The following is a 15,007-nucleotide window of genomic DNA, read 5'->3' on the forward strand; positions in this document are numbered from 1 at the left end:
CCGGACAAAAAGGATGTTGAGTTCATTCTCTGCTGAGGGTCCAGCTGACACAGAGGATGTTCCTTCTCCATCATGTCGGTACATAGGGCAGAGAAAACATAAGCTGTTATCAGTGTCAGCAAACATTTCACCCTTTATGTTAAATGAAATACACAAATTCATTTTTGCTCTGGGTGTCTGCGGCTGCTGGAAAACTGAGCCACAATAAAAACACATATCTCTACTTTTATCCTTCCGTCCTCTGAAACTTCCTTGCTGTGCTGGAGCGGGTAATCCTGCATACATTAGTTTCTCACTTTCCTCTGAGCCTTCTACATCAAAATTCAACTTTATCTTAACACTTTTAGCTTTCGTGGTAGTATCTGCACTGGCCTTCAGTTTTACTGACCTGTTTTCTGGCGATAATCGTTCGGGATAGGGCTCCGGAAATAAATTAGAATGCATTGAACTTACAGTCCGTAAGTTGTAAACAAAGTCAGTCACATAAGCACTTCCGCATGTTCTGGATACGTAATCATGGACGTCTTCACCGATTCGCGGACGTAGGTTACACGTAACCGGAAATGGGAGTCGTACTGAGCCGTTATTTGAGACTTTATTTTGTATTTTATTAATTTTTGGTTTTACAGGTACTTTAGATTTTTTCTCGGACCTGTCTGTGGTCTTTGAATAATTCTGACCCATGTTCAGTGATTTCCAGAGGGGTTTACACGCTAGGAGGATTTAGGTTAGTATTTTCGCTGCGGCACAGCTGAGGTCACTTTAAATTTATTGCTAGCAATTTTTTGTTTGGGTGAGCAACTCTCACTTAACGAGCAACTTCTCGCAAAACAACAGGCAACTTCCTGTGTCACTTTTTGGTGAGCAACTTCTCACTTAACGAGCAACTTCTCGCTTAACGAGCAACTTCTCGCAAAACAACAGGCAACTTCCTGTGTCTTTCTGCTTTTAATTTACTGCTTTTAACCCTTGAGACCCGTGTTTTTTTTTTTTTGTTTTTTTTTTTTTAACAAAATTAAAATATTCAAGACAACAGGCAACTTCCTGTGTCACTTTTTGGTGAGCAACTTCTCACTTAACGAGCAACTTCTCGCAAAACAACAGGCAACTTCCTGTGTCTTTCTGAGCGGGTCCACCAACACCACACAAGGGTTAATTTACTTTATTCGGGGACTGAGGAAGTCGTCAGTGTATCTCTCTGGATCACTAAGTGAAACTTCGTCAGCATATCCCGTTTTTTTATGGATCGATCACTGAGAGAGGTATAATACGGTCTTTATATAAATATGAAAGACGCATATTTACCTTCTGTCAGCCAATCCCACTTCTGACACCAAATTGAAGGAAAAAATGTCCATCCCGGTTTTCCCTCCAAGGCACGAGCGATAAGCAGAGTTCTGTCCTTTCCTTCTAAGATTCCTAATTATTTAAAGTAACACTCAGGTATGCCATTCAGCGTGTTAGTACGAGCTCGGGAGCAGCTTGGGAGAACAAGAAAACAGAGACTGCTTTAGGTTGCCTTCCCAATCGACTCAAAGGTTTATTTAGTACATAACAGCTTATATAGAGGAAAAAAAGGTTCGTGTGTCAGCTTTCCCAGTTCAAACCGGTACAGACCAAATAAGGAAACGTCTTCCTGCCTTGTGAGCAGAGAAGTATCCTTTGTGTAGTTTATCAGTTCAGCTACAATTTATGATCATCCCAGCAAAATACACTCCTAGACATAGAATACAGAGTTCTTTCATTAGTGAATTCTGAAACAAACCACCTGGCCTTTAACGAGCCTTTTTCTAAGAGATAAAGAAGGGAGGATGGGAGTAAGGAAGTGGTCTCGTCTCTGTGGTTTTTTCGACCTTGGGGTACCAGCCTGTGAGTCTTACACATCAATTCTTGGGTCAGAGAGAAAGAGAAAAACAACTATTAAATGGGCCTTATTGAGTAACTCTTTTCTGTATAATATCACAATAAAACAATATCCTGTAAATGCTACCGTGGTATCAAAATATCACAACAAAATATATTTTCCTTTGGCTTTGTTTTCTTCCCATTTGTGGCTTTAATGTAGTGTTACATCCTGTTTGTTTGCTTCCATCTGTATACATGTCCAGATTCATGTTTCTATTCTTACATTGCTGTGTGAGCACTGTTCTCTCTGCTGACTGATGTGACCTTTTGTATCTCACACTGATACTTGTCATATTTGTATCTGCGCCTAAAAGATAAAAAGTTTTCCATGCTAAAACACAGCTCCACCTCCTGCAGTTCTCCCTCTGAACCACTAGATGTCTCTGTTATCTAAATGAAGACGTGCAGCACAGCAACCACAGCAGCGCTCAGATCACACGTGTCCTGTTATTATGTATAAAAGCATGAAACAGGTGAGACAGGTGGGATCAATATTAATGTTGTGGAAATATATGAAAAAGCAACAGAAGAGTGAAAACATTTCGTGTTTCTAGAAAGATCTTTCAGCTCACAGCTGCTCACAGACTGTATTTACAAGTGACAAACTGCAACTCTACAGTACATCTACAGTATATATCAAATATATTCTGTATTCAAATCTATTGAGTGATGTTTGAAAGTCTTTCCAGGTGAGTTTGATCCTGGAGGTTCTGAAGCCAGAGTCAGACAGAGACTGTGCAGAGACTGTAGAAGGACAGAGCAGCAGCAGAGCAGTCCAGATACACTGATGATCCTCTGTCAGATCCAGAGGGACACACAGGGATGATGCTGGACTCTACATTGTGTCTGACAGTGGAGCTGTTCTCAGAGCAGTTCACTCTGCAGCACTGACAGTCATCTGCACTTCTTCTCATTCCTCTGTCAGTCACTGCTGGATGAAGCTCTCCTCTCCACCTCCCAGTAACATGGCCCAGTCAGAGCGTCTCTACACACAAGCTGCTGCTGCTTCAACCTCTCTGGATCATCAGGACACAGCTCCTCCTCTCTCAGCACACACACCGCCCTGTTTACCATCATCAGCTCCACCTGCAGAGAGAAGAAGGAAGAGCAGAGGAGATAAACGAGTGTTTCCAGAGACTCTTCATCAGCTGTCAGTCAGTGATGCAGCACATCCAGTATAAAGAGCAGCAGGGACTTCAGTGCTGGGACTGTACTAGGACTCATTGTTGCTTCACTTTTTCTAATCTTTGGATTTTTATTGAAGTTGCTGAAAATGTTTTTCCCTCCTAGTTTGAGTTTGGACTTTCATTCATTAGAAGAACCTTGGTGTGTCCACTCTGAGCTCTGTAGGAACCCCAACAACAAGCCCAACAATCCAGATGGACGGTTCCAGCTGTTAACTGGAGGAATTCCATCCAAACATCTGCTCTCACTAAATTCTTCCTCACCTACAGACTGTGTTCTTCACTGCTTTAAACTTGGAAATGAATGCAGTCATTGGTCTGCGTGCTGCTTTGTACAGAGAGCTGATTGGCTGTTGACAGTGTTTGATCAGAGCGTGTCAGTCGTTACTATGGTGACCATAAAGGTCAGAAACAGGAAGTGTTTGTGTCCAATCCTGAAGCCTGTCACCATTCTCCTCTCACAGCTTCACTGAGAAGCTGCAGCTTTACAGGAAACACTGGATCTTTGTTTCATACTGACTGTGTTTAGTACAATACTGCTGACAGCACCACCCACTCACTACATCACTCTACTTACACCAGAGTCTCCAGTCTGTAGTCTGGACTCTGCTGAAGATCAGACAGCTGCTTCACATCTGGATACTTCAGGTTGTTTCCCCACAGGTCCAGCTGTCTCAGATGGGAGGGGTTGGACTTCAGTGCTGCTGCCAGATAATCACAGCTGATCTCTGACAAACCACAGTCCCTCAATCTGTATAAAGAATGAAAGATGTAAGTTTATTAGACAAAGTGTGAGCTTGAAATCATTCAGTGTTTCATCATCTGTTCAGAGCTGAAGAAGGTTCAGAATGTAGAAGTTTAGAAAATGGAAACTCCAAACAGCTGAAGCCAACAGGAAGCAGCTTCAAACAGGAAACTGTGCAGAGTTTCAGACTATATGTCCTGATGCAGCCAGTTGGATTTTGGAGATTTGAATCTCTGTTCTGTGACTAAGTCCTTGAATCATTTCTTCCAGTTGGTCCAACAAGACAGACTAAGTGTTGGACATGTGTTGTGGCTCCATTAGGGGAGCTTCTAAATGTGATGTGATGGCCCCTCTGGGTCTGTCAGGTCACAGGACTGAAGAGAGCTCAAACTGGGCACACAGTTGTTCCAGTCTGGACCAAAGACTCTATACTGGGACTGAGGGACTGCTTTGACTGCACCCACTGGGACTTTTTAAAGGCTCATGTTCTCACTTAGATCATTGATTTCTACTTACATTTCTTTCTGGGAAAAATGGGGATTACTTTGGAAACAGGAAGTATTTTCCCCAATAAGCAGCCCTGGATTAGTAAATCACTCCAACATGTTCTCAGCCAGAAGAAGCTGTCTTGTTATGAGGGAGAGAAGAAAAAGATTGAGGCACAGAAACTTGTTGAAAGACAGATAAAGCAGCTAAAATCAGATGTAAAAGTAAAGCAGAGGATGAGCTAAATAAAGGACACTCAAGGCTGGCTTGGAAAGGAATGAAGTCCATGGTGGGGATGCAGGACAAGGAGCAAAGATGAATGTGATGCTGAATCAGCAGAAGACTTGGACTCATTTGATTCCAGCTTTGATATCATTGATTAACTTTATGCATCATGCTGGCAGTGGAGGAGATTTGGATGTTGGACTGTGTTTTGGATGATGTGTGTATGTTTGTGTTGGACTGCTGTCTGTAAAGCAAACGCACATTTTGCTTTGGATTTCAGTGTCAGACAGACTTTAAGGTGGAATGAAGAGTTGGAGAGTTTCACATCATCTCACTTCATCTCAGCACAACTAAAACATGCTGACTGACCTCAGAGTTTCAAGTCCACATCCTGGACTCTCCAGGAAACCACACAGATGCTTCACTCCTGAATCCTGCAGCTTGTTGTTGCAGCTCAGGTCCAGCTCTCTCAGATGGGAGGGGTTGGACTTCACTGCTGCTGCCAGATAATCACAGCTGATCTCTGACAAACCACAGCTCTCCAATCTGTATAAAGAATGAAAGATGTAAGTTTATTAGACAAAGTGTGACCTTGAAATCATTCAGTGTTTCATCATCTGTTCAGAGCTGAAGAAGGTTCAGAATGTAGAAGTTTAGAAAATGGAAACTCCAAACAGCTGAAGCCAACAGGAAGCAGCTTCAAACAAACACAACAAGAGAAAAAACTCTGAATGTTTCACATTAAAGTCGTACATTTATCATAAAAACAGGACAAAGACTTGAAAAAGTCGTGTTTTTCCTTCCAGGAACCACAAGGCTTCACTTTTAAAGGTGAAGTGTGAAAGAAATGGACATATTTGAAGTCCAACACCTTTTTCCAGTCACATTATTAAAGCAGACAAACTACAAGCTCATTTTCATTCCAACAAGTCATCTTCTGACCTGGACTAACAACACTGGTCTCTATGTGCAGCTGGCTGTGAGACCAGTGCTCAGGGAGCGTCTACAAAGTGCAACACTGAAAGAACATCACACACTAATTTGCTTCCAGCACTTTCACACAAACATCTACTGTCATTATTGTCACCAAACTCTGTGGATCCTTTATTGCAAATTCAAATGGGATCAAATGGTCAGACAAAAGAGGGTTATGAGGAAATATTATGAAATGTTGTGTATTAGCAGCAAGTTATTGAATCATTTTCCTCAGAAACCAAACAAAATGATTGACAAACATGTTTTTACAAACTCAGTGTTGGACTTGGATCAGCAGGATAAGCTGATGTTTAAAGGCATTTGAGTCTCGCTGTATGAGAGTCCAGTTATTACTCAATATTTATGGATGATGTTCTTTCAGTGTTGCACTTTGTAGACGCTCCCTGAGCCTCACAGCCAGCTGCCCACGGACCAGCTGACATTACCCAGCATTAGAGGCGGCTGTAAAAAAATGGATTTTCCTATTTAAATGGTTTGAATTTGAATAAAGCGATGTTGATTCATTCAATCCTGAATCGATTTTTAATATAAATGTATTTTGCCAGAATCTCAGGTTAAAGCTCCCAAAAGTATTTCAACAACAAGCAAACAGATAAAACAGTAAATGAGAGCAGCTAAACACACAAAGATGGAAACACAGAGCGTGGATCGTTCACTCGACGGCACGTACACGGACACGCCGTCGGGGCTGAAAGTGGACAGCTCACAGATCCTGAAGCTGCAGGTTTCATCTGTCTCCAACCAAAACTGACTGAACCAGCAGCAGAAGAAGATCCAAAGTACGCTTTACGTTTGATGAACATCGTCATGAATTCTCTCTGACTTTGACGTTTACTTCCTGCACAGCTCTCTCTCTCTCAGTGTACTTCAAGAACAGTTTACCTTCAAAAATCTGTTTCCTGCATTATTCACTGCTTATTACGCACCAGTCTGCTGTTGTGTTCACTGCTGTCGGCCTCCGAAAACAAAGCCTCATTTCTGCTGTTCAATACTGAAGAAATTTAAACCTTTTAAAATGATGACAGATTACAAACTCTCAGCTGTGTCTGTAATCAAACCTCTGTAACTTTGCTTCCCTTCAGCAGCATCAGCTCATGTTCACATGTTGATTCATGGTTTGCTTCAGTTTTTGATGGACTGCAGAATATTTTGAAGGTTATCTGCTATAAAAAGCCAGAACAGGAAAATCTGCTTCATGTGTTTCTGTTTGATCCTCAGTGACTTTGACACAAAGGCCTCTGCTGTGATGATCACACCTCTGATCAAGTCTCACAGTGTCAGCTTTGTTTTTATACATATGGATATGTGCTGATAAATGATCAGAATTATAATATTTCCCACTGTCTGCTGTGTGCCGTGACCTTTGACCTGCTAAAGACAGTCAGCTGTGGATTATTCATTGTTGTGTCTGATACTTAGAACTGTGAGGAAGAACACTACACAGTTAATCAGGGTCCCCTCTCTCTGAATCAGGAAAGGTGGGCAGGCCGCGTGTGGGCCGCGGGCCATACGTTGAGTCTCACTGTTTGAAATGTGAACATTGTTCTGCTGCAGTCAATGGACTAAACCAGAGAAGAAGAAAACAGACTTTACCATGAAGATCCTCAGTGTGGATCAGTATAATATCAGCCTGATGTCTGCAGTTTAGTGTCAGCACAACTTTCACATCATATTCATCTCAGCACAACTAAAACATGCTGACTGACCTCAGAGTTTCAAGTCCACATCCTGGACTCTCCAGGAAACCACACAGATGCTTCACTCCTGAATCCTGCAGCTTGTTGTTGCAGCTCAGGTCCAGCTCTCTCAGATGGGAGGGGTTGGACTTCACTGCTGCTGCCAGATAATCACAGCTGATCTCTGACAAACCACAGCTCTCCAATCTGTATAAAGAATGAAAGATGTAAGTTTATTAGACAAAGTGTGACCTTGAAATCATTCAGTGTTTCATCATCTGTTCAGAGCTGAAGAAGGTTCAGAATGTAGAAGTTTAGAAAATGGAAACTCCAAACAGCTGAAGCCAACAGGAAGCAGCTTCAAACAAACACAACAAGAGAAAAAACTCTGAATGTTTCACATTAAAGTCGTACATTTATCATAAAAACAGGACAAAGACTTGAAAAAGTCGTGTTTTTCCTTCCAGGAACCACAAGGCTTCACTTTTAAAGGTGAAGTGTGAAAGAAATGGACATATTTGAAGTCCAACACCTTTTTCCAGTCACATTATTAAAGCAGACAAACTACAAGCTCATTTTCATTCCAACAAGTCATCTTCTGACCTGGACTAACAACACTGGTCTCTATGTGCAGCTGGCTGTGAGACCAGTGCTCAGGGAGCGTCTACAAAGTGGAACACTGAAACAACAACAACAACAACCTTTATTTATAGAGCACATTAAAAGCCTAGGCATACCAAAGTGCTTTACAGAAAAACAATAAAATAATACAGTTAAGAGCATTAATATCAAATATAATAAGAACAGCAGACAATGTTCACAGTAGAAAGCCACTAATAAAATGGACTGCAGCACATAGATTATAGCAGACCCAGTGCCGCATGATAGAGAACACCAAGAATAAAGGAATAGTAAAAAGTTAATGCAATAGGTCGCAGTTAACAGTCAGCATTTAACGGGTAGAAAAGGCAAGTTCAAAAAGATAAGTTTTAAGGCGTGCTTTAAAAGAAAAAATAGAATCAGACTCCCGAATGCCAATCGGGAGGCTGTTCCATAACTCAGGTGCAGCAAAGGCAAACGATTGATCGCCTCTAGATTTCAACCGAGATCTGGGCTGAACTAACAATAACTGCGAGGATGACCTTAAAGCCCTGGCAGGGACATGAGGGTTTAAAAGTTCCTTAAGATAGATTGGTGCAGTATTATTGATAATTTTAAAAGTAAACAGCAAAATTTTAAATTGAATACGGTATTTGATAGGCAGCCAATGCAGCTCAGCAAGAACCGGAGTAAAGAACATCACACACTCATTTGCTTCCATCATCCAACCTGAAGAGGAAACAGAGACGCCTCCCCTTCAAAGTAAAAGCTGCTCCTTTTGGACACAGTATCAAAGAAAGTCTACAGTATAACATAGAAAAGACAGAACAAAGTTTTGGTTGTTTTTAAATTGTGCAGAAATGAAACTACACTAAGCTCAATTATGTGACAGACATTTCATCCCATGTCAGTTTGGCCTCATCCTGGGCCGGATTATCCAGCACACACTCTGACCACAGGCCCAGGGGCCACGCACAGCTGGGCTCCATCCAAGAGACAGGAAACAAACCAACACAATAATAAAAAGCACCATGTGATCTTCTTACATCTTCAAGACAAACATAGTAAAAACATGAGCATATTTGTTTCCTGATAAAATGATGTGACAGGTAGAACAGAGTAAAGTGGTGGTGTTACAGCCTTTCTCCCCTCTGCTGCCGAGGCTGTTAGTCTCTCCCAAACTCAGCTACAGGACTTCCAAATGAATGAAAGCAGCAGAAGTGGCTTTACAAATGAAAGAGGAAGAGGAGAAGAAGAGGAGAGGGAGGCCACCCTGACCATCACTCCAGCTGAAAACATCACACTTCCATTAAAGTTGGTGAGAAAATGTTGAGCAGGATGAGCTGCTGGCTAATCCGGAGGCTGTAGCAGCAGCTCACAGTCACAGTGGATTTCCACTCATGAAAAAGCTCTGGCTGCTTCATTTCTCATCTCATATCAGAGACTTTAAAGCTTCACTGAAGCTGTACTGTGATGCTTCCATATCCCAGTGAGGCCTCCATAATGATTTCAGCTGTTCTGTACACACACTGTGTGCCCTGTATGGCTCAAAGTCTCTGCAGCCTGTTTTTATCTGCTATCATCAGATCTTCATCATCCTCATTCACATCCCTCACACACTCTACAGCCTCATCAGCACTGACTTCATCTTCACTGACTGATGGAGCACAACATGAACCTGTGGAGGCTGAAACACTGTCCTGTCAAACATCTCCCCGTCACCACTCCACTTCTGTCAGCCTTTAAATGAACCCTGCTCAAGTCTGTCACTTCTGTTTGGAGCCAAAAGGAAAAACTGTTGTTCAGTCGTTTGGAAAGACAACATTTCTGAAAGCACTCAAACTTCTTCACATTTGTCTTCAGACACATCCTGAATATTTAGGAACTGAAGAAAGTTTCAAACATCCATCAACGACCTGAAATATAGAAAAACAACAACAGCCGCAGTCAGTGAACTCACCTCAGAGTCTCCAGTCGACAGTTTGGACTCTCCAGTCCAGCACACAGAAGCTTCATCCCGGAGTCCTTGACATCATCATTTCCACTCATGTCCAGCTCTGTCAGATGGGAGGGGTTGGACTTCAGAGCTGAGGCCACAACTTCACAGTGAGACTCTGAGAGTCCACACTGAGTCAGTCTGTGATGATAGAAAATATAAAATGTGTTATTATAAAAGCAGAAAATCTGCATTATAAACACAGACTGAATGTATATGAAGACAAAACAGAGTGAGGTCATAATCTGATGAATCTGCTCTTCACATCTGTGCTTCAGCTCCTCTTACTGTGTTTGACATGACACAACGATTGAGTCTCTCTCAGACCTGCAGACTTTTAATGAGAATCTTTGTTTGGCTTTAATCTGCAGATGAAGGAGGAAGATGGTGTCACATTTAGGCTTCCATAATGTCCACAGTCTGTCACTGAGATCTGATCCAGAGTCAGAGTGAAGACACACATTTGGACTGTTTCCTGTTTTGACTCCAGAACATTTTGAATGAGTTCAGCTCAGTGAAGAGTTCCAGCTGGAAAGATGATCTCTGTTTGCTACCTGCTGTCAGGTACGACTGTTCACGTCCACACGCAGGAAAAACCTGCTGACTGTTACCAAACGGAGCAGAAATCTCATCACTGGACAATAATGATGAATGAACTCAGAGCTGCTGATATCAGATCTGATTTCAGGGGAACTAAACACAGAAATGATTGGCTCATTTTAGCTTTCTGAGCCATTATCTGCTGCTGTGTCGCTAGTTGGCAGAAAATGATTTGTATTCCTGTTCAGGGCTTCAGTGTTTATGAGTCCAGATCCAGGTGACAGCAAGTCAAAATGATGTTACCTGTCTGTGTCCAGCAGCAGCCTGTATTCACTTTGAATATTGTTATAACCTGACATGGATCAGTTTGTCTTTGATTGGTTTGTAAATGTCACTGTTTCCATTGGACCTGAGTGACGTACAAAGACAGAGAGGGAGAGAAAGGAGAGAGAGGATGGAGACAGCAAAGAGAGAGCAAACACAAACAGGTGAGAGTGGACAGGTGGACAGTGTGATCGTGTATACAGCGTCTCTTTATGTCTGTCTCCACGTCGGTTGAGTGTGAAGTGCATATGAGAGCATGAGGGGGGGAATGGATGTTTGTGTCTGTGTGTGCTTGTATGTCTGTGTCTATATGTCAGGTTGGGTATCAGACGCCACCTCTCTGGGGACATCTCAGGCCTCCAAACCTTGGAGGGCCTATCTCCACCCACCACCACTTCCTCTGCCGGTGGCGGACTCCCTCAGGTGTCGGTGCGTTGGTGGTTCTTTGTATCTGGGGGTGGGCGTCCGGGTACACACCGGCTCACTCCTTGGCGGCCGCTTATTGGGGCTCGCTCAGGCCACTTCGGAGGTGGGGTGCCCCCGGCCTCTCGGCCTGGGGCTCGGTCACTCAGGCACAGCTGGCTGCCGGCGGAGCTCACGGGCGCGTCACTGCAACTCCCCCTGGCTTCTGCTCCGCGGCTGCTGAATGAGCCCTCATCTGGGACTCTCCTCAGCTCTTACTGGGACAGTGGCGCGGCTGCCCCTCTGTGGGTCTTCCTTGGTCTCTTGTGTTCTGGGGGCCTCTGGATGTCTGGAGTTTTGATCTCCTCCATACCTGCTTGATACCATAGAGGACAGGGCTGTGGCTCCCCACACTCCCTAGCAGATCATTACATGGAGAAACCTTTGGAATGCAAGCATGCTGATCCACACAGGTATGCACACAGGTGTACACATGGGTATTCACAGACGCGGACTACAGCTTTCTTGGCTGCTGCCTCAAAGCACACTGTGCGCTGTCTATCTTGCGTGCTGCACAATATCGTTTATTATTTAGTAACTATTGATATCTACTGCTAGCTAGTTTATTGTGATGGTGCTTTTTTTTTCTTATTATGTTGCACTTTGTTGTTTGCTTTCTCTTCTGGTTTTTTTTCTCCATACAGGTGACCCAGATGTTTTGTTTTTTTTGTTTGTTTGTTTGTTTTTTTCTTTCTTCCCCCCCTTCTCACCGTCTCTTCTCCCCTTTGGTTTTCTTTCTCTCCCCCTCTTTCTTTCATTCTTTCCCCCTGTCCTATCCCACAGTCATGTCTGTCCCGTTTGTAGCAACTGAAAATAAAATAAATTCATAATTATAATAAAGGTCAATCAAATAGACCAATATGGCAAGGCCATGATAATCCACTTGGTAAAATAAATCAGCTTGGCATCTTTCTTGGCCTCAAGACAACAATTCTGATGGCTATAGATCCAAACGAGACAAAAAAAAAAAAAAGAAAAAAAAAAGAGAGTGGACAGATGACCAAGGTCAGCAACCAATCAGAGAGCTTCTGTTTGACCCACAGTCACTGATGATGACTGCACATAACCAAGCAGTGTGTTACTCTGATATCAAATATGGATCCTGCTCTTATAATAATGATCATCAGATGATATTATTGTGTTATTTTGTAGCTGAATACGATGTTTGTGTGATTATCAGTGAAAGAAGCAGTGAGGAGGATGGAGAGAGAGAGAGGACAGAGGGTGAAGTTAGAAACACTAAAAGGATTTTTCATGGATTTCATGGACGATTTGAGTGATTTCCAGCAGGACACTTAAACATGTCAGTGGACGTCCTAAAGAACATATTCACTGATATGAAACGTGTCATTGAACAGGATCAATATCAGTGGAAACATGGTGGAAACAGCTGTGACTGCATGGATGTGACACACTTCAAATCTGTTCTCCACTCTTGGATTTGGGATCCATGGAGCTGCTGCTGAGTCTGTACAATAAAGGAATGGTGTGGAAGGTTGCAGCGTACGGACACAAACACTTTGTGGTTACAATCTGATTTTATTTTCAACATTAAACTACTAACCTACACTGATCAATGATGTTAGTGATCACATCTGGACTCACCCAGCCTTTCTGCAGTTCCTCACAGCTGGAATCAGTCTCTGTTGTCCCCGCTCTGATGTGTTGTACTTCTGCAGGTCCAACTCATCCAGAACCTCCTCTGACATCTGCAGCATGAAGGCCAGAGCTGAGCACTGGATCTCAGAGAGTCTCTTCTTTGATCTGTTCTCTGACTTCAGGAACTCTTGGATCTCCTGAAATAATGAGAGGTGGTTCATCTCCATTAGACAGTGGAAGATGTTGATGCTTCTGTCAGGAGAGACTTCATCACTGTTCATCTTCTTCAGGTTGTTGATGACTCTCTGGATGGTTTCTGGACTGATCTCTGTCAGACCCAGCAGACCTACTAAGAGTCTCTGGTTGGACTCCAGACAGAGGCCATGAAGGAAGCGAACACACAGGTCCATGTGGCCATTTTTACTCTGGAGGGATTTAGACATGGCTCGTTTAAGGAAATCATCCAGAGAGGACTCGTTGTATTTTTTTCCCAAAAAGTTCTCCAGCAGCTCTGTCTTCCTATTGGTGTGACAGTGGAACATGTAGACAGCAGCCAGAAACTCCTGAATGCTCAGATGAACAAAGCAGTAGACTGGTTTCTGGAAGATCACACACTCTCTTTTGAAGATCTCTGTACAAACTCCTGAGTACACCGAGGCCTCTGTCACATCCAGACCACACTGCTCCAGGTCTTCTTGGTAGAACATGATGTTTCCTTTCTCCAGCTGTTCAAACGCCAGCCTCCCCAGCTTCAGAAGAACTTTCCTGTCAGCCTCCGTCAGCTCCTGTGGACTCGTCTCACGTCCCTCATGGTACTTGTTCTTCTTCCTCTTTGTTTGAACCAGCAGGAAGTGTGAGTACATGTCAGTCAGGGTCTTGGGCAGCTCTCCTCTCTGCTCTGTAGTCAACATGTGCTCCAGAACTGTAGCAGTGATCCAGCAGAAGACTGGGATACTACACATGATGTGGAGGCTCCTGGATGTCTTCATGTGGGAGATGATTCTGCTGGACAGCTCTTCATCACTGAATCTCCTCCTGAAGTACTCCTCCTTCTGGGCGTCAGTGAAGCCTCGTACTTCTGTTAGCCTGTCAACACATGTAGGAGGGATCTGATTGGCTGCTGCGGGTCGGGAAGTTATCCAGACGAGAGCCGAGGGAAGCAGATTCCCCTGGATGAGGTTTGTCAGCAGCTGGTTGACTGATGACTTCTGTGTGACATCAGACAGCAGCTTCCTGTTGGTGAAATCCAATGAAAGTCTGCTTTCATCCAGGCCGTCAAAGATGAACAAAAGCTGAGAGACAGCCAGCTTCTCTGCTGTGACCTTCTGCAATGTTGGATGGAAAACATGGAGCAGCTCCAGAAGACTGTACTGCTCATCTCTGATCAGGTTCAGCTCCCTGAATGAAAGCAGAACCACCACACTGACATGTTGGTTCTCCAAGCCCTCTGCCCAGTCCAGAGTGAACTTCTGCACTGAGAAGGTTTTTCCAACACCAGCCACGCCGTTGGTCAGAACCACTCTGATGGGTCTCTGTTGGTCAGGTAAGGCTTTAAAGATGTCCTGGCACCTGATTGGAGCGTCATGGAGGGCGTCCATCTTGGAAGCTGTCTCCAGCTGCCTCACCTCATGTTGGGTATGAACCTCTTCACTCTGTCCCTCTGTGATGTAGAGCTCAGTGTAGATCCTGTTGAGGAGGGTTCTACTTCCTGTTTCATCACTTCCTTCAGTCACACGTTCACATCTCCTCCTCAGACTGATCTTATGTTCATCTAAAACCTCCTGCAGACCAACATCTGCTGAAAGAAAGAAAAACAATGAGACTAAAGAGAAAGAAAAGTCTTCAATGTCTGAACAACACAAGAAGTCCAGTTTTCAGAAATGAGTCCATCAGCAGACAGATGTTCAGTCTTACTTTGTACACAGCTGCTCTGACTGGCTGTCTGCAGTCCAGCTCTGCTTCTGGATCTTTCTCCACACTGTGCAGAAGCTCTGATGGTGACACAGAAAAGTCAAAGTGGAGATACTTCTGTCCACCTTTGATTAGACTCATTATAAAAAGGAAAACAAAGTTTGAACACAGTCATGTTTCCAGTTCACTGACTTACATTTATTCCATGGACACTCACTCTAACCTGAACCACAGCTACAACCCAACATTGTTGAGGCCTCATCTCCTCCTTTCCTGACTGTAGAGGTTAAATATGCAACAACCAACAAATAAAAGAATTTGGTTCATTTCAAAGAAATTCACACGGTGACCAAGTAAA

At 43.4% G+C, this 15,007-nt stretch overlaps 1 protein-coding gene and 1 long non-coding RNA gene across 5 annotated transcripts in view; one reads left to right on the forward strand and one right to left on the reverse strand.

The window, feature by feature from the left end:
* The window catches only part of LOC147336563 (uncharacterized), a 420,745-nt gene that overhangs the window by 22,949 nt on the left and 382,789 nt on the right, over window positions 1-15,007 (forward strand). The gene's annotated exons all lie outside the window — the stretch shown is intronic.
* LOC147336565 (protein NLRC3-like) lies at window positions 1,326-14,713 on the reverse strand. Of its 4 annotated transcripts, XM_086285457.1 has the most exons (7): window positions 14,653-14,713; window positions 12,745-14,536; window positions 9,778-9,954; window positions 7,248-7,424; window positions 4,915-5,091; window positions 3,667-3,840; window positions 1,326-2,991 (listed from the first exon to the last, which is right to left on the reverse strand). In XM_086285457.1, exons 2-7 carry the CDS (start codon window positions 14,334-14,336, stop codon window positions 2,982-2,984), a joined length of 2,307 nt encoding a protein of 768 aa, XP_086141583.1. In that variant the 5' UTR covers window positions 14,337-14,536; window positions 14,653-14,713; the 3' UTR covers window positions 1,326-2,981. The 4 variants fall into 4 exon arrangements, with proteins under 4 accessions (XP_086141583.1, XP_086141584.1, XP_086141585.1 ...); XM_086285458.1 differs by lacking the exons at window positions 1,326-2,991; window positions 3,667-3,840; window positions 4,915-5,091; window positions 14,653-14,713 and having other exon boundaries at window positions 6,736-7,424; window positions 12,745-14,481; XM_086285459.1 differs by lacking the exons at window positions 1,326-2,991; window positions 3,667-3,840; window positions 4,915-5,091; window positions 7,248-7,424 and having other exon boundaries at window positions 9,774-9,954.

The sequence above is a fragment of the Aulonocara sp. 'chitande type north' Nkhata Bay genome, linkage group LG3 (genome assembly GCF_057382095.1).
Source record: "Aulonocara sp. 'chitande type north' Nkhata Bay isolate Kocher_YH1m ecotype deep benthic linkage group LG3, A_spYH_male_GT1.1, whole genome shotgun sequence".
Classification (NCBI taxonomy): domain Eukaryota; kingdom Metazoa; phylum Chordata; class Actinopteri; order Cichliformes; family Cichlidae; genus Aulonocara; species Aulonocara sp. 'chitande type north' Nkhata Bay.